The 19,146-nt window shown below is 42.5% G+C and overlaps 2 protein-coding genes across 4 annotated transcripts in view; one reads left to right on the top strand and one right to left on the bottom strand.

Annotated features, from left to right (window-relative positions):
* Window positions 1-108: 108 nt before the first annotated feature.
* map3k19 (mitogen-activated protein kinase kinase kinase 19) lies at window positions 109-9,340 on the bottom strand. 3 transcript variants are annotated; one of them, XM_076998331.1, is made up of 14 exons: window positions 9,149-9,340; window positions 8,608-8,927; window positions 7,288-7,479; window positions 6,850-7,004; window positions 6,376-6,491; window positions 6,083-6,186; window positions 5,647-5,707; window positions 4,801-4,888; window positions 4,170-4,426; window positions 4,034-4,077; window positions 1,867-3,936; window positions 1,640-1,744; window positions 570-1,270; window positions 109-418 (listed from the first exon to the last, which is right to left on the bottom strand). In XM_076998331.1, the coding sequence occupies exons 2-14, from the start codon at window positions 8,773-8,775 to the stop codon at window positions 307-309; spliced, it is 4,173 nt and encodes a 1,390-aa protein (XP_076854446.1). In that variant the 5' UTR covers window positions 8,776-8,927; window positions 9,149-9,340; the 3' UTR covers window positions 109-306. The 3 variants fall into 3 exon arrangements, with proteins under 3 accessions (XP_076854446.1, XP_076854447.1, XP_076854448.1); XM_076998333.1 differs by lacking the exon at window positions 109-418 and having other exon boundaries at window positions 1,117-1,270; window positions 1,672-1,744; XM_076998332.1 differs by lacking the exons at window positions 6,376-6,491; window positions 6,850-7,004; window positions 7,288-7,479; window positions 8,608-8,927; window positions 9,149-9,340 and having other exon boundaries at window positions 4,801-4,862; window positions 6,083-6,190.
* Window positions 9,341-10,409: 1,069 nt separating this feature from the next.
* Window positions 10,410-19,146, top strand: part of kif5c (kinesin family member 5C) — a 30,618-nt gene continuing 21,881 nt past the window's right edge. The window contains exon 1 of the mRNA XM_076998329.1: window positions 10,410-10,879. Within this exon, the coding sequence (XP_076854444.1) occupies window positions 10,754-10,879 (126 nt within the window). The 5' untranslated portion in view covers window positions 10,410-10,753. The remainder of the gene's footprint in view (window positions 10,880-19,146) is intronic.

Raw genomic sequence — 19,146 nt, 5'->3', positions numbered from 1 at the left:
AGATTCTAACAATAAATCTTGGTTTCCAGGACCTTAATCTCCCTTCTTGTGTTTGTCTCTTCAGTGCTCATTTTCATACATAGTTATCTTTATTATTGTTTGAGCTCATTTTAGACATTTGAGAATAAACTGCATTGCCATCAAATGTTTTAATGTGGTACAAGTGAGGAGTTAAAAATTAGAAAAAAAAACAATGGGGTAAAATGTATTTTCATTTACTGTACTGCTGAAAATTTGTCAACTTTTAAGGTTATACAGGAAAAAAATATTGGCACACTACATTAAAGTAACGAAACAAAATCTGTTTTAAGTGCAATTGGCATAATGAGCTAAACTGTTCGCGTTGTTACTTCTGGGTTGTTTTGGGATGAAGGGATGTCTGAATAAATCTACTGCTGATGGACGCTGCCTTTGGTCACTGCAAAATAAAAAGAAAATGTTTAGTTGAACAATTCTAAATAAATAGCTGATCATAAAGTTTTATTGGAGTAATTTTGTTCTGCATTTACTGATGCAGATTCCAGTACTTTAGAAAAGTGAAGAAAGAACGCTTCAGAAGAGAAGTTAACCTGGTAAGACATGCTTGTACGAAGCCTCTTGCTTCCTCGGAGAAGTTGTCGGGCAGTGAGGGCATCAGTCCCTTTTGGGCCCCTATGTAGAACAGAGCTGCCATTTTCCCCATGTGTGCCAGTGGAGGCTTTCCGGTGGCCATCTCAAACACCGTGCACCCAAGGCTCCAGATGTCCGATTTTCTTCCGTGGCCTGTCTCGTTGATCACCTCCGGAGCCATCCAGTAGGGGGTGCCATGCACGGACTTGAGGAGATCGCTGTGACCACCTCTGCTGTGTGACGCACAATTGAGGCGACGAGCACAGCCGAAGTCAATCAACTTGACGACACCAGTGGGCATAAGCATGACGTTGTTTCCTTTCAGGTCCCTGTGGATCACTCTGTTGGAGTGAAGATACGCAATGCCCTCTAAGATCTGTGTGGTGTAGAGGACAAACACCTTTTCTGGCAAGGGCCCAAAACGATTGAGGACACTGGCGATGGATCCCCCTGGGATGAATTCCATGAAGATGCTGATGATGTTTTTGGAGAGATTTGTACCCAGGAACCCCACTATGTTTGGATGGTTGAGGTTCTTCAGGAGGTCCACCTCCCTCTCCAGCCGATCATACTCTTTCTCAATGCTCTCTGAATTTGAGACATCCAGTGTCACCTGTTTGACTGCAATCAACTGGCCTTGACTAGTAAGTCCACAATACACCTGCATTTTGGAAAAATGGTACAAAGTGTCATTCCAAAGTGTTAGGAGTAAAAGCATACCAAATCTAAACTCTTAAGTCCCTCAGCTTTTACTGTGTTTCTTCATGGTCTGTTCTATATTTGGTAAGAGATTTTCACTTTTTTTTAGATTTTAATGGAAGTTTGTACTTAATCGATCCTAATTCCTTAAAATTTCTCATTAATTAATGTAGGTCTGTAAATCAAAAATAGCAGTCAAGTTCCTGATTGCAATGTAACAAATGCTGAAAGTTTCAGTCTCTGATGGAGGGTTATTCAACCACATGAATATGTAATACTTCATTATCTTTATGCAGATCAGATAAAAATATACCAGCAACAAGATACTTACAGTTCCATAGGCTCCTCTTCCCAGAACCTCACCTTTTGTCCATGTGATAGTATCATCTACGTTGGACTTCTCAGCCTTAGGCAGTTCATCAGAACACAAGGGGCCCTGAGACAGCACATACAACTTTGATTATATGGACATTTCCTGCATTTTGTTATATCATTATGTTCCAACTATGTGAGATTACATGTCATCTTTTGCCTTGTGTTTCACTCTTGGTATTTTACCTCACTGAAAATTTTCTTAAATTTCAGCGGAAGGTCAGTTACGGTCCCTTTGCTCTCTGTGTCTTCAGGCTTTAGTGACTCCACGTCTTTCTCCTCCAGTGAAATTAATTCTTCGGCCAGGCATCTAAGTAAATCGTCTGTAACTGGCCCCTCGCCCACTTCATCCAGAAAGTTCTGATACCCAGGTGACCTTGTCCTATCACTTGTCCATGTGTTGATCATGGGCTGTGCTGGAAGTCTATCTACTACAGCTCCCACAGTTTCACGTGAGAGATATTCCTTCTCTTCACCACCTTCTGATTTTGGTGGAATGATTGGCTTGTTGAGACAAGCTGGCACAACTGAAGGACATGGAGTGTGTAGATCTTTCTGCTTATGGATGGTTGTCCCTGTCGCAGAATCAGACAGAACCTCTTCAATGGCTGCCAGCATGGCGCTGCTCTTATTCCCCACTCTGATTGGTGTAAAGACACTCTTGTCATCATCAGTGGTAAGAATTTCATATATACTTGTCGGACTACTACCATCAAGGCCGGAGACTACAACCGTTTCCTCTTTATTCATCTCATCCTGATTGTGGCTTTGGGTTCCACTCGGTCGGGATTCCCTCCTTTTCCGCTGCTTTCCCTTAGCGTGGCTGCATTTCTGTGACTGTTTCTTTCCATTACCTTGTATGGATTTTTGACCTCTGCCTTGGCCATTTAATTGTCGATTAACTGGGGGAGCTAACGTGACCTGTTCTGTCCTCTTTGCCGAACTCCCTACTCTGAGATTTTCGTATATTGGAGTGGCAAACATCTCAAATATCGCCGGTCCTTCCTTCCCCTGGTGGATTGCCTGAAACATGTCACTGTAACTGACAAAGTCCAGAGCAGACTTTGCTCGATATGACCCTAAAATCCCTGGCTTTTTCAACTGTCTCGCTGTCTTCAGCTCCCGGTTGAGAAGCTGCTTTTGACTTTGAGATTTATTTAATGTCTTCCTGTCTCCATTCAACCTCACATTAAACTGAGGCTCGGATGGCCTCCGCCGGCTCAAGGTATCTCTCCGTTTTTTACTTTGTTTTGGCGGTGATGTCTTGGGCCAGTCCGATATGTTGTTGGTCTCCTTACTAATACAGTCATGTAAAGGGCTCAGCTCTTCAGTATTAATTTGAGATAAAATGGACAGATTTCTTCTACTCTTTGTGGGATTGAGATTACCCCTGATTGTGTTTCTGTGTGCCAAGATGTTAAATGATTGATTAGTGTGAAGAGACACACACCCTCCTTCCTTGCTTTGGGTCATCACAGTGGCTCTGCTTTTCTCTACTGAAGTGGAACGTGACACTCTGATGTTCACAGGAGTTGGACCTTCAGACTCAGTAACATCTACAGAGCGGGAACTTTGCCCTCTATCAACAGGTTTCTCCACAATGACCAGGCCTTCTTCTTCAGGACTCCCATCAAGCTTAGCTGGGGAGGACCCTGTTAATTCAGCATTTTTGTTCATTTTTGTTAGATCTTCTGAATGACTTGTGCAATTCCGACAGTCATCTACAGCTTCAGGTTGTTGTTGTACGGGTAAAGTCACGTCAGAGTGTTCGATTGATTTGTAAAAATCTGTTCTAGACACAGACCTCATCCTTTCCTGAATTTGTCCGGTTCTCTTGATTTGAGATCTGATAAGCACATCATCATTATTTGGAATCCTATCTATAATATCCATTATTTCTGAATGGATCAAATGTTGAACAGAGGAAGAAGACCTTACAGAATTAATTCCTCTTTCTGTGGAGCTCAACATCTGCTGTCTTATATTGCCACTATCTTCTTCATCTTCCTCCTCATCCAAGGAGCTTTGACTGCCATAGCTCTCCTCGCTGCCTTTCCCTGTGCCCCTGAACCCGCTTGAGCTCAGTCTGCAGAATCTCCCCCTCCTTTGCCTGGACACTGAGCCAAAAGTCAAGTGTCCAACGGACATTTGTGGCAGCTGTGGTGGACGGCAGCGGTTGGAGGTCACACCAGCGTGTCCTCTCTCGAGCGGAGCCAGGCATTTTGGAGTCCGTGGGCTCGGAACAGACGGTGTGTCCTAAAGATTAAAGAATATAAGCCTTCTCCTCTCACAAAAAAAAGCATCAGAGATGCAAAAATAGAGATCATAATAATGGCTGCAAGGTAACAATGACCTTTTGTCCAGGAACATCACTGTCTGGTTCACCAGTGCTTAGTCCTGTAATATATTGAAAAGTGAAGTACTTAATACATAACAAAAGTTTCACTTATGTGTTTTTGCCACATCCCATATAATGAATTTGTACTCACGGTTGAGTATGGTTGCCCGTACTTTTAACAGGACATTTGCGTCCAGGAGGGCCAGACATGGGGCAGACTGGCTTAGCTGGGAGAGATGTGGAACTGGAGGGGTATCCAGTATGCTCACGCTCCTCCCTGTGAGTCTTGGAGGTAAAGGTACCAGGGACTCCTTAATGGCCACATCAGAACACGCATGCAGATGAAGAGCACTAAATTGGTCCCAGCATTTATTTCCGTCCCTCAGGATCGGCAATGATGAAGTCCAGCTAGGGAAAATGAGGAAACTTCTACTTTTAGATTCAAAGTACACTGGCATTAACCACCTGGAATCTCCCTGTCCGTTCTGGGATAATAGCCCAGGCTGGAAAACATGGCGTTATGCTGACAGCTTGGTGTAACCGTGCTGTAACTGTATTCCTCTGTGCTGTCTTTGTGTGAACGAGAGCTAAGCACTGAACATAGAGCACACAGTGGGTCTGTTTGTATCTGTGGCTCTCTTCATGCATTGGTGCTGCTCTTTGGGAGGTATTTGTACAACTGTACCCCTGTTTGTTAACTAGTGGGTGGCAAAAAACTTTGCTTATTTGAATGCTAATTGAGTCTTATTAGCCGAGCTAGTTTGTAGGGTCAGCTGCCTTACCCGTTTCCTTTGCTAAGCTGCGGGATGCTTCTCCTAAGGTTCCTTCTGGGCTCCATGGCAGTCTGGAAACAAGAGGTGATGATCTTATCTGCGGATAGACCCGTACATTAAATGATTTGGTCACAGTGTGTGAGCAGGTCAGGGACGTGGTGGTAAGACCGGTCTGTTCTAGCCCCCCTATTCACCTTATGGTGTTGACAAAAGACAAAAAAACTACTGTTGCAGGGAAGACAAAATAGCCAAATAGTGAAATCTGCACAGCAACCGAATTGTCCCTTCCAGTGTCACATCAGAATATGGTATGTTGAAATTCTCACTAAATATTAGCATCCATATCAAGTGATACTTTAAATGTTAAGATTATAGCAAGCAAATCTATTGTTAGCAAAAAGCAAAGCATGTAAAGGAAAGGAAATATCACCCTGCCTCTTTAGATGACAGACGTCAAGTTCTCCAATCAGAAAGACCTGTTTGTTTGTTTTTCTTTGTTTCTTGGTTCAGGATGATTGTTACCCTTGCAGAGTTCAGCCGTATTCCAGTGATGTGCTCCGTGGTGAGTGGATGGGAACTCTAAGCAGTCGCTTAGCACAACGTGGCCCAGGCAGCTCGGTGGACCCACCTCTTCCATTGTCAGCGCTCCTTTGTGGGACGGGCTGCTTCTGTGATTATCAGTGTGTGTTGACAGGGCGAGCTTGTGTGTTTAATTCAGCAGAGAGGGTTGCCTCAAGGGGCTCACACAGGACAGAGAGCTACTGTATTTCTGGAAACCGAGAGCAGGTGTATCCCTGACACGGTCTTCTTGACTCAGAGAGAGAGAGAGTGAATGTTCTGAAGGCGATAGCCTACCTTTGGAAAAACCTTCATGGCCGTCTCGGATAGCAACATCCTGATGTGATTTTGCTATGTTCTGTAAAAAGAATTTTGATATTTTCCCTGTTTTGCATTTTTAAAACCAATGTCATGTACAGATACTATAACTCATGTAGATCTTAATACAAGGAGGATCCTATGGCTACAATGTTATACCCCATCAGCATTTGCTGTGAAAATCCAGCTAAATTCTGGCCAGCCTTGATAAAGCAAACATGAGGCTGGAGATCTTTGGGTTGTGCCCTGTGTCTCAAATATTTCTCAAATGTGTGATTGGATTTGACAAGGAAGTACAAGTACCTGCATTTGAAAATCTGTATTGAGATGATTGATGAAACTTTTACCACAAAGTGTGAATGGTCAATGGCATCGTTGCAGTTAATAATATTTACGAGTTAATCCTGTATCTTACTCTGTCTCTGGATGGAGTTGTCAGGCCGTGTGGGGTAGCACCGCTGAGGGAATTTTCTGGGCAGTCTGAGGGGAAATCACCGGCTGTCTCCATGTGTGGCGGCGCTGTGGTTCACAACACCACGAAGGATTGAATGACTCAGCAAAGAAAAGAAAACAAGGTCCTCTAGAGATATTGTCACGTGAGCTTTTTGTATGTCACGTTTTGCTTTAATGTGACTTTGAATGATTGCATAGCAGTCTACAGAAGAATGTGGAGTATGAGCATAGCTTGTCAGAATAATCTAATCTTACCTGACTGTGATAGGTATTCCAGAATAATCTGGAGCAGCGTGTCTTTGAGAGAGCTTTTGATCTGAGATACATGGTGAAGAGTGGTGTAGCCATCTTTATCCTGCACTTCAGTATTCCTGGAGAGCAGATGATCGGGAGGTGTAAGGACTCGTAATGTGTTGCTCAGACACACATCTGAGGTTTTACCCCCAACGTTCATGTGATTGTTCAAGCCCCTCAAATGAGACATTACAGCCTGAGTCAGGTGTGACATAAACAAACAAACCAACTTTCTCCATTGGTTTCAAGACAAAAGCTAGGATCCAGTGGTTTAGGATGGTTCATGAAACCATCATCCTACTATTTCAGTCTCATTCAGTCTCATTCACTTTGCTGCAGATTCCCAACTCAAGTTAATTGATAATAAGGCCTTACAGCCAATGAATAAAGTTGATTATGGACTTATTGGGACAATACGAGGCGCGGTTGGCGTACGCAGACTGAGCCAGCAGTGCCGACACCACTTCAGCGGGGCGGTAGTCCCACGGCAGGGTGCCCCGCAGCGCCGTGAACAGATCCACGTCCCTCACCGCCAGCATGAGTGGAGTCAACCCGTCCCGGTTCTTCACGTCCACCAGATCCGTCTGCCCCTGAAACGGATTCACACGAAAAATTATGTTAACTGGGAAGTCAAACTTTTTATTGACCAGACTAAATCAATTTGCAGCACTAAGAGGCTGTTTTTGCTTTCCTTCCTCTGTTGTATATTTCTCACAGCCCTGGCTATGTGAGGTGCCCTCCCCTGCACAGTGGTAGCAGATGGCTGGTGGCTGTTAGTGGTTCCCAGTCTTCCTGTGCTTTGTTGTACGTTGGTTGGTCTGGCCATTGTATCAGGTTTCCTACCTGCCGTGTGCTGAGGGTAGTTCCACTTACCAGCAGGTGCCGCAGGGCGCAAACGTCACCTCTCCAGGCAGCGTCTAAGAGCTGAGCTGGGGGGGGCAGTGGTCTCGAGATGGCAGCCAACAGCTCCCCCTGCAGGCCTGGCTGACAGACGTGCAGAGCTGTCTGGTTGCTGTGGTTGCACAGTGTAATGTCTACGCCCCTGTCCAAAAGGAAACGCATTACCTGCATCCAAACAGCAGACATGAGGAGAGGTGGGTGTGCTGACCAAAACCAACCAGCACTTGTGTGTTTGCTGGGGTAGTACAGTGCCAGTAACAGTACTGCGTTTCAGACCACGTCCATGTGATTGTGAACAGGGACTTGGGAGAGCCGACATTCCCACTGGAGCACACACACATGCAAAGACCCATGTGCTCGTTGTTAATAACATGCCAGAGAGACATGCCTGTTCATTACATAAACAAGTGACAGAATCAGGTATGTAATTATGCCTCAAAGTAACTGAAAACAGATGTTTGTTTTTCATGTTAGAACTGCTAGTTAGCATGGACTTAATCCATATGAAGTTGAAATATTAGGATCATGGATCGATTTCATATTTCCAAAATCTACAAAGTGTATATTTGCTGACCTTTACTCCTTAAAGTCTCCTAAATCTGTACCTAAGTACTTTCCCCTTTTAGAAGAATATTGCAAATATGAAAATATAATTTCAGTGTGACCACAAACCCCTGCCCTTTGACTGTGGCAATAGTTATTCACAATTAATGCATAGTTTTAAAAATGAGCTTTAAAAGACAGCTGGTGTATGACGAGTCAAACACTGGTATCAGTAAATCCTGTTCTTGATTGCTAAACCAGTTTGTCAAAGTTGGAATTTCTGCTTTGAATGATTCTGTGATGTCAGCACAGAAGGCAAGAAATCTTTTTTTTTTATCATTTAAAATTAATAAAAAATATTTTTTTATTGATGATTGGCTAAATAAATGATCTGTATATAGCTGAACACAGATGACACAAGTGGATGGAAATTAGTTACCAAACACTGAATGAGACAAAAGCAAAATCTTTATTACCTTCTATATCACCTTGCTGTTTGATTTGGCTCCATTAAGAAGCAAACACCACTATTCATTGTAATGCTACTTAACTGCTGGGTGTTTACCTGCTGCAAAATACCCGAAGACACCCGAGTAAACAATACTTTATTGAAAGTGAGAGTCCAATCACCTGATTTCACCAAGAACGTCCATATCCTTCGGACTGTTTTCAGCTGCTGATTGAAGGCATCACACCTGTCACTGTTATGCAGGTGTTTTATAGCTGCTGCATTACTGCGGCGTCTCTTACCCCAGCGAGGCCCATCTGGCAGGCACTGATAAGGGGAGTGGAGCCCGCGGAGTCATGAGGGCCGTGCAGCTCCTCCTCAGAGAAACGTCTCTGCTCCAGGCCCGTGCACACGGCCTCCAGCTCCCCCTTCAGCAAGAGCGCCACCATCCTCCGCCCCGGCTCCTCCATGATGACGCGGCCGTGGTGCAAACTCCACCCGGGTCAACCCGTGGTCTTCTGGCCTGGCTCTGAGATCCTCTCTCGGTCACCCTGCCCCCCGCTTTCACGTGCCCGCTGCTCGGATGTGGAGATCTCCAGGTCTCCTGCAGGTCCTGTAGGTCCTGTAGAGCAGGAGAGAGAAGGAGAAGGTGAGTGTGTAATTATAAGGTCACTGGTGCCAGTCTGGTACGTCAGTAAGCAGCATTCCTGTGGATGAATGTGTAACTCTGCTAGAACACACACTCCTTAAAAGCTCCACACAGTAAAGCAGCGTGGCTGTGTGGTCTTTAGTCACACAGTCTGAATCATGTGTAACACAAGCCTAATTCCGTGTTGAATGTACCACTTGTCCCGGCCGCGTGTAAACTTCAGCTCTTCAGAGTGCAACAGTGGCGGATTCCTTGTCTTGCAGCAACATATTCAGCGTCTGAAACACATTAACGGCAGCGACTCCGTCTGCTTGAAGGTGTTTTGACTGTTATTTCTCCGTATTGCTTCGGTGGACGTGGCGTCCTCGGCACAGAGCAGCTTTGAGTTTACAGCCTGTTGCCTAGGAGACAGTGAAGCACAACAACAGTGTTCTGAACACTAATCTGGTTCAGTCTCACAACAACTGTGTGTGGAGGGGAGGGGCGTCTCGGGGGTGTTTTCTCAATTCTCAATGAGAAATTCTCAATTTCTCATAGCTGCATTCATAAAGATGTCATTAGTGAGACATTAGTGAGACACTAGCACGTCTGTTGTCAAGGTAACAAAGCTATCACCCCCCCCCCCCCCCTTACCAATTTGCTGAACAACAGTAGAGTTTGAACCCAACATCATCTTGTGCTATGCTTCAAAAAGCACCACACACACTGCATATCTCAATAAAACCAAAACCTCGACTTTATGAGGTCGAGCCTAGAATATTAATTTGTCTGTTCTGCCCCCTGCTGGTAGAGGAGGGTAAGTGTAACTGTAGCCAACACCTGAGGAGTGACACAGCACTTGTGTTCAGCGCTCTACACATCATGATGCCTACGTGCTATGAATATATTGGCCAATATGTTGTAGCTCTAATATTCAGTTAGCCTCAAATAAAGCCGTTAGTCTATAGATCTACGTCAGCCCAGTAATTATGGATTTGCCATTCTTCAGAAGGGACTGCGGTTGACATTGATTTACCTAAAATAATGATTTCATCTTATATATAGTTGTCTTTGTTCTGTAATGATTGGATTAAGGTTTTGTCGTGTTGCATGAATACACATTACAGTAGACATAGCAATGTTAGTAAGGGGCTGTCAGTCCAGCCATACTCAACCCTTAGTGTGTGTACAGTAGGCCTTCCGGACTTATGTGTTTATGTACTAGGCATTTTATCTCCAGTAGTTGTTGACATGTCTCAAGAAAGATTCAGTAATTTCTTCAGTTTTATGTGTTACCTCTGGCTAGAGCTATGCGTTTTGTCTTTCAGGCAGTTTAAAACGGTCTTGTAGAAGGACTACGTCCTGCTATTCTGATATGATGGAAGTGAAAATCACATGGTAATCTATTAGAATCAGCTGCAATACCAGAGGCGGCCGGTGCGAGGCGCTGTTGGACGGTTGGACCTGATGAGCTGATGGAGCTGGTGGAGCTGCAAGGCTGATCCGAGTGCGGGGATATGTCAGAGCTGACGGAGATACCGACACTAGATGTAACGCTGTGTGTCCCCTCATCAGAGGACTTTACCTCTCCTGGGTTTAAGTGAATGTCTTTTCTAGTGTTGACACCGTTTACAGGTGATTCTCTCATCACACCGGACTGAAACTATCGTGGAGATTCGGTTCGACGCACTGCCTCAACTACCGGGACCAAGTTCCTACCGGCTTGGAGTTGTCTCGGGATTAATCTGCTTTGGTTCGGATAAATCAGTTGTCTCGGGATAAATCAGTTGTGTTTGGATAAGTGTGGTGTGTATCTCGCCATGGTGGACGCGGCTGAGTGCGGGGTTAAAGTGATGTGCAGATTCAGGCCACTGAACGAATCTGAAATCACCAGAGGAGACAAATTTATCCCCAAATTTAAGGGGGAAGACACGGTGGTCGTGACGGTAAGTTACTTTAGTGAAACCTCAGATGTAATAAAGTATGATGAGTTATTTCATCCTGAGTCATCACCTTCTGTTATGGGGATATCACGGCAAGGACCATTCACATTTAACGCACTGATATGAACATCACTGATAATGTCCAACTATTAAATACTGTAATGTTATTAATGAAGCTGTTTCACAGCCCTGTGGTGAAGTTTACACCAGCGCCGTTTACAAACCAACAACTTTCCCCCCTTCATCAAGGAGGTTTTTTGTTCAGTCTGACGGTAACAATGTCCATATGTTTTATATCATAGCGTGTTATTTTCATCTTTGGCTTGTACTTGATAATTATTCTGATTATTAGTGTTTCCTTTATTCTTCATATACAAACAACTCGATATAGCTATGTGTAACCTGATAAAAATGTCACGTTTTAATTGTGTGTGTGTGTGTGTGTGTGTGTGTGTGTGTGTGTGTGTGTGTGTGTGTGTATTGGCTCAGTCAAGGCAGTTGTCCGTTTTCCTTGTCTTTGTCGATAAAAGAAACGTCGATTTATAATTTCCACAACCTCATTGATGGCTTGACATTCAGACAATAGGCGGTGATTTCCTATAGGCTGCGTGTGGACTGTATTTGTGCAGGCTCCCTATAGACCATGTACATATATACCATATATACCCCGGGCATTCACCACCAGATGAATAGACCACAGAATGACAGATGTGAATTGATGGGGAAGAAATGCTAATCCGAACAGGGTGACATTTTACATGTAGACGAGTCAGTAATAAATGGTTCCCACCTTTTGTCTGAACAAATGCACTTGCACAGATTTGCAGCAGATTGTTGATGTAGACTGTCCTGCTGTAATGCATCAAATCGACATGATTACAAACATTAAAACACAAATATAAATAGTGTTTATGTTTAAATCTTTGTATGCACCTTCCCTGTGATCGTTTCATGAAGATAACTCCGTTTAGATTTCATAGAGAAATACAGTTTTATGAAGTAATACCTGTATTGAGTGTTATTTAAATAATTTCAGTCTCTTTGTTTGGTTTTATAGTAAAAGAACATTTTTGTTCAGTTTTGTTTTAAAAACACACAGCTTGCCATTACATATTACCTAGTAGACCTATTAGTAATAAATTACTAGGAAATATGTATGGGCATTATTTAATGAAATTATGTTAAAAGATAAACATGTTAAAGCTGTACTTAAATACATTGTTATTTGATCTGTCTGTCTGTATCTGACAGCACTGTGTGGATTTATTCTGCAGACATCACCTATTGTGCTGACAGAATTATCCATTTAAATGGGTAATTTAATAAGTACATCTAAAATTAACCCTTAATAAAAGTTTATTATCTCCTACATAGTTTCCCAATCTAATCCTGCCTATGCTGTTTTCTGGTAGGACACAGTCTATAATTTAATTTGAAGACAAAGTGAATTTCCTTCTTAATTATGGAACAGTGTTATTGCAAGCCATAAAACTATTACAGCATAATTCCTTTAGCACAAAATTAAAAATAATTTGAGTAAAAATGTAAAGTAACTGGAAGACAGCAGAGCTGAAGACCCCCCCTCGGAGAGAAGAGCCGCCCACTGATGTCTTAACGTCCTAATACGTCTGAATTAGCACAAACTGATTATTGAATGTGATAATTATTTATCTCAATGACACAGTCTTCTGTGGAAGTGTTGCTTTCTGTTACCCTCCGCACCACTCTTCCCTGTTTCCCCTTAAATGTGTGTGTGTGTGTGTGTGTGTGTGTGTGTGTGTGTGTGTGAGATAGAGAGAGAGAGAGAGAGAGAGAGAGAGAGAGAGAGAGAGAAACACAAACAGAGCATCATGCCTGTATCCAAAATTAGACCTATGACACAGACGCTCACATTTCTTTTAACACTTTTCCCAACACTTTTGAGCATTATTGCCCTGTGTTGACTGTGGTCATTGCGGTTTAAAGGAAGGAGGCCATAACAGCGGAGAGATGGAGAAGAGCTACATGTTGCTTTGCTAGCAGGTAGCAGCTCACAGTGGACCAGCGTGGCCACAGAACCGGTCTGCTGGTCTGCAGCTGTAGTCCATGCTGGTTCAGTGATGAGCCTTGTGTAAACACAACCTGAATATGCACTGGGATCAGTCCAGAATATGCACAGGGTTCACTCCTGAATATTCACTGGGTCCTGTCCTGAATATTCACTGGGTTCTGTCCTGAATATTCACTGGGATCAGTCAGCCGCCCCGGTAGTGTGTGACGGGACAAAGGCTTGTAATGACTTCATTCAGCTTTATCATTAATAACATTACTGTTATTATTGTTGTTTGATTTTTACATACTTGCACACTTAAAGACACCCTAAATAGTCTCATCCCAGTTTCTATTGAATTCAATTGAATTGAGTAGCTCGAGGAGCCCATAAATTATATTATATATTATCATTATATTCTGAAGGCAAACATTTGGCAGATCATACAACAAATGGTCTTTTGATCAATCTGACCTTGAAAATCAAAACAATTGCTGTTTGTGATATATGTTATAAATGATTTCAGGACAACTTGCTGTAGTCTATTAGTAGTTACATGTCTGATTATATAATGTGTGTGTGTGTGTGTGTGTGTGTGTGTGTGTGCTACTTACTGTGAAAAGATCACATGCACAAACATGTACTGTGAAGTCTCACACAGCGCAACACACATTCACTTGGTCGATGCTCTCTGCTGGGCATGTGACTCTTAGCTCATTTCCATGGCTGTATTTAAATCCTTCCAAAACCTCAATGTTTTACAATCATATCACCTTTGCATAAAATATTGGTGCTCTTCATCTGAGTTAAGCGTAACCCACGTGTGTTGGTTTACCAGTAACGTAATTTATTTTTGACTACAGTTTTTTGAAGTAAGCCAAGTGTCCATCTGTCTCCTGCACTGTGTAGCACCTTCTGGGCAGATTCACACTCTCCCATGAGCTTTTTAACTAGGTCACATTTGTGAAGCTGCTTCCACCCCCACCACTAACAATAGGGGGTATTATTAACAATAGGGGGTATTATTAACAATAGGGGGGTATTAGTAATACCCCAAGCTCACCTTGCTCCAAAACTCTTCTTCGTCGTCAGGCCTATTCATGTGCTAATCACCCCGCTCATGCACGAATTGACCGTTACATGCATTAGACATCCAAATCCAGCCCCCGAGGCCCCCAAACGTTTGCTGACACCTTTGTGTGGCTCTTGGCCAAGCCTCACTCCCCCCTGCTGTATCTCCAGACCCTCGGCCCAGAGATTTAGCTTGTCCTCTGTCAGAATGCTGTGTTCCCCTGCGTTTTGATATATGCGCATATATTACTGCCATTGCTTAACTAAATGTACCTCATTAAAACCTTTTATTGGGTGCCAAACCTTTGTTCATAGTGTCACGTTTAGCATGTCTGCATGTGTTCTCTGGAGCTCTCCTGATGTGGGGGTATGACCGTGATTAACATAAGTGGAGGGGTTAGCTCTCAACTCATTTCCTCTTTCTATCTATCTATCTATCTATCTATCTATCTATCTATCTATCTATCTATCTATCTATCTATCTATCTATCTATCTATCTATCTAAACCCAAACCACCTGTTTTTATGGAATCCTTGTGTTGTACATCAGTACCACCTCTACATCCGTAATACACACGTACGTCTACTATTTTGTATTTTCTTTGCATTATTTGCAAATTTTTTGTTATCTTGACCAGTTGTAATTTTCTTGGTATACCTTTCTATCCTATAATTTTATAACTGAGCATTGTCAATGTTCAACATCATTCTAGTTATTAATTTAGTTATTTATTTGCCTGTTTAAAACTTTGATGACTGTTAGAATTATATATGCGAGGACACAAACCCACTCAGAATCCTTGGGCATAATTTATGTTTCTATGGTGATGTGGGGTAGCAGTCTGAGCCATGATTGGTGGGACTTGTGGAATATTTATGCATTACCAATGAAGCTGATTACACTCTCTCACACACACACCAGGGGCCACGCAGTATTTTTGTGTAAAGTTGCCAATATTGATCCTTGCCTCTCACATGCAGTTTTCTATATCTGTTGCAAAAACATCAAACACTGACCAGTCTTCCACAGACAGCCATCCATCAGCTTCTGGTACAGCAGAGACAGATGATCCAGCCAAAATGTTGACTTATATATCTGTCACAACTCCGTGTCAGAATATCACGCATCATGTGGCAGAAATGTTTTTGTCTTATAAGTCATTTTGGATTTGTCAGATATGTCCACATATGTGGGACCGTATTTCTCGGTTAATTGCTTAATCTGGCTGGGGCAGAAAGGCTGACATCCCCCACACAACTGCCCACCTACCCCCCCAGAGTCTGCATCAATTATTGACTAAGGGACGATCCCATTTTGAGTCTGCATCTATATGTCCCTGACCACTTATGTCTGTTTATTCGTGTCTGTGTGTGTTTGTGTGTGTGTGTGTGTTTGTTTCCTTTGTTTTTCTTTATAAAATAGGGAGGTTAGGTATCTTCTGGAGGTCTGTATTTTACAAAAAGATGTTTATGTCATAGAGCAGGATTAAAAATAATAAATTATTTGTTAATATAGTTCAAACCTTAATTTCCACCTAATATTTACTGTTCTTCAGTGTTGGTACATTTAGCTGGTTATGACCCTCACTGGTTTGAATTCTGCCCCAGTGTGACACCAGTAATAGAGTAGGACTGGAAATATACAGACATTCCTCCTGACCAGCAGTCATGTTTCCATTTTCCCTCAATATGCCAAGGGACACCTGCCTTTATCTCTCAGCCAATCAGAGCAGGGCTCCCCTGCTGGGCTGTGGTTTCCGTGGCGACGGGGTCTGTTCTGGACTGAAGGTTTTTTGTGACCAGGTCCGTGGGGCCCCATGACCCCTGCCTGTCTAATCACACATGGGGTGAAGCAAGCTTCTCCACCCCAGTCAGACAAATCGGGCAGTTGGCCAGTTTAAGATCAAAGAGCACACACACACCCATAATGGCCAATGCATATTGATTTCACCACGTTGTACAGATTCTGTTTTTAAATGACAGAGCAGGTTCACTGTAATGAATAATTTACTCCATGGATGAATGAATGACCGGATGTGTGATTGAATAAATCAATGAGTAAATAAGATCAGGACTCTCCCTTTAATCAAACATTGGGTTCATCTTGGTCTGCTGCACAGAATGTCTCAGTATGTAGATGATATGGTGACAGATTTTGTGAAGGCGTTGGGCTCTGTGGATGTATTTAGCAGTATGTAGATCTGTACTCTAGCTCTCTTTGTGACCATTCTGATCCAGTGTTCAGTTCTCATTATTTAGTGTGGTCAGAGGGCGTATCCTATATATTTAACAGTTATATACAGTATAATTGTATGATGCTTGTTGAGAGTGACCAAACTAAATATGCACATGACATAATTGTGTAGGTTGATTGATGATACATGACTCACCAGCAGTTCAGTTAAGTAATATACATTTTCTCAGAATTATAAGGATATGTTGTCAGGTAAACAAGTTAGTTCCCAACTCCATTCTGCTGAGTGTCTACCTCAGTTCCTCACAGAAGAGCTGCATGATCCTGCTAGCCTTCACCCAAGCCTTAGTTGTTTTGTGCATACCTAAAATGAGGAATACAGCAGATGACCTTTATATGGGAACATTTGACCTGCAGGTTTGGGTCATTTGACTGCAGACACATTCAATTTCAAATCCACCATTACCATAAAATCTGCTGTGACAACAGAGCAAAACACACTGGGCCTCATGTCCAACAGAACCTCTTTTTTATTTTTGAATTTCACAATGACGGATAAACATTTAGTGCAAAATCCCTAATAACTCAGTTTCACCTATTCATTCTTATATTTTATGTTTATTTTTTGCTGTTTACAAGGACACACCCCCATCATGTTGTGTTCCTTAACTGAGATATATGATGACCTCCAAGCTCTGACTTAATCAACGCTAAGGGTGCAGGGTAGTTTGTGCTCTGGAGACTTGCAGACTGATGGGTCTGTTCCTCTCAAAAGGTCTGGAAATACATTTTATCTAGAAAAGATTGGGCATATGTTGGTTATTACTGTTTTATTTTATTTGTGTGATAATGTAGGAGGAATAAATTGACCATGATGCCAGGGCACAAATACTCAAAATATCAAAATCCAAGTATTTCCTACTTTTGAAATTCAGTTGTGCAGGTTTGTTCACTCTTCTCTTCAGTATTGAAAAGTCCCTTGTTTCACTTCAGAAAACCACAAGAAAAGTGGAGCCTAAATGTAAATGTATTTTACAAATAGCACTGTAGTACGGTCCTACTCTAGTACAGTTCTACTATAACGACTGGATTAACTTAGACTTAATTAACTTATTCTAAAGGGGCTACAACATTACAGGCTGAACACCACTGTGGGGAGATGTTCCAAACCATGTCTACACATAAATGGATGTGGTTTAAATGATGACAAATAATTTGACAAATAAATGAATTAAAATCTAATTCACTAATAAATGTCTCCTATTCAAGTGCTTCAAATGGCTATGTGGGACTTTGTGGTATAATATTGTACTGTGTGGGACTGTGTGGGATAATATTGGACTATGTGGGACTGTGTAGGATAATATTGGACTATGTGGGACTGTGTGGGATAATATTGGACTATGTGGGACTGTGTGGGATAATATTGGACTATGTGGGACTTTGTGGTATAATATTGTACTGTGTGGGATAATATTGGACTATGTGGGACTGTGTAGGATAATATTGGACTATGTGGGACTGTGTGGGATTATATTGGACTATGTGGGACTGTGTGGGAATATATTGGACTATGTGGGACTGTGTGGGATTATATTGAACTATGTGGGACTGTGTTGGATAATATTGGACTATGTGGGACTGTGTGGGATAATATTGGACTATGTGGGACTGTGTGGGATAATATTGGACTATGTGGGACTGTGTGGGATAATATTGGACTATGTGGGACTGTGTTGGATAATATTGGACTATGGGACTCTGTGGGAATATATTGGACTATGTGGGACTGTGTGGGATAATATTGGGCTATGGGGGACTGTGTGGGATAATATTGGACTATGTGGGACTGTGTGGGAATATATTGGACTATGTGGGACTGTGTGGGATAATATTGGACTATGTGGGACTGTGTGGGATAATATTGGACTATGTGGGACTGTGTTGGATAATATTGGACTATGTGGGACTGTGTGGGAATATATTGGACTATGTGGGACTGTGTGAGATAATATTGGACTATGTGGGACTGTGTGGGATAATATTGGACTATGTGGGACTGTGAGGGAATATATTGGACTATGTGGGACTGTGTGGGATAATATTGGACTATGTGGGACTGTGTGGGATAATATTGGACTATGTGGGACTGTGTGGGATTATATTGGACTATGTGGGACTGTGTGGGAATATATTGGACTATGTGGGACTGTGTGGGAATATATTGGACTATGTGGGACTGTGTGGGATAATATTGGACTATGTGGGACTGTGTGGGATTATATTGGACTATGTGGGACTGTGTTGGATTATATTGAACTATGTGGGACTGTGTGGGATTATATTGGACTATGTGGGAGTGTGAGGGATTATATTGGGAATATATTGGACTATGTGGGACTGTGTGGGAATATATTGGACTATGTCGGACTGTGTGGGATAATATTGGACTATGTGGGACTGTGTTGGATTATATTGAACTATGTGGGACTGTGTGGGATTATATTGGACTATGTGGGAGTGTGAGGGATTATATTGGACTATGTGGGAGTGTGTGGGACTATATTGGACTATGTGGGACTGTGTGGGATTATATTGGACCATGTGGGAGTGTGTGGGATTATATTGGACCATGTGGGAGTGTGTGGGACTATATTGGACTATGTGGGACTGTGTGGGATTATATTGGACTATGTGGGACTGTGTGGGATTATATTGGACTATGTGGGACTGTGTGGGATTATATTGGACTATGTGGGACTGTGTGGGATAATATTGGACTATGTGGGACTGTGTGGGATTATATTGAACTATGTGGGACTGTGTGGGATTATATTGGACTATGTGGGAGTGTGTGGGATTATATTGGACTATGTGGGACTGTGTAGGATTATATTGGACTATGTGGGACTGTGTGGGATAATATTGGACTATGTGGGACTGTGTGGGATTATATTGGACTATGTGGGACTGTGT

The sequence above is a fragment of the Brachyhypopomus gauderio genome, chromosome 3 (genome assembly GCF_052324685.1).
Source record: "Brachyhypopomus gauderio isolate BG-103 chromosome 3, BGAUD_0.2, whole genome shotgun sequence".
In the NCBI taxonomy this organism is placed as follows: Eukaryota; Metazoa; Chordata; class Actinopteri; order Gymnotiformes; family Hypopomidae; genus Brachyhypopomus; species Brachyhypopomus gauderio.
The sequence above is the reverse complement of the archived record's forward strand: the minus strand, read 5'-3'. Positions and strand labels throughout refer to the sequence as shown.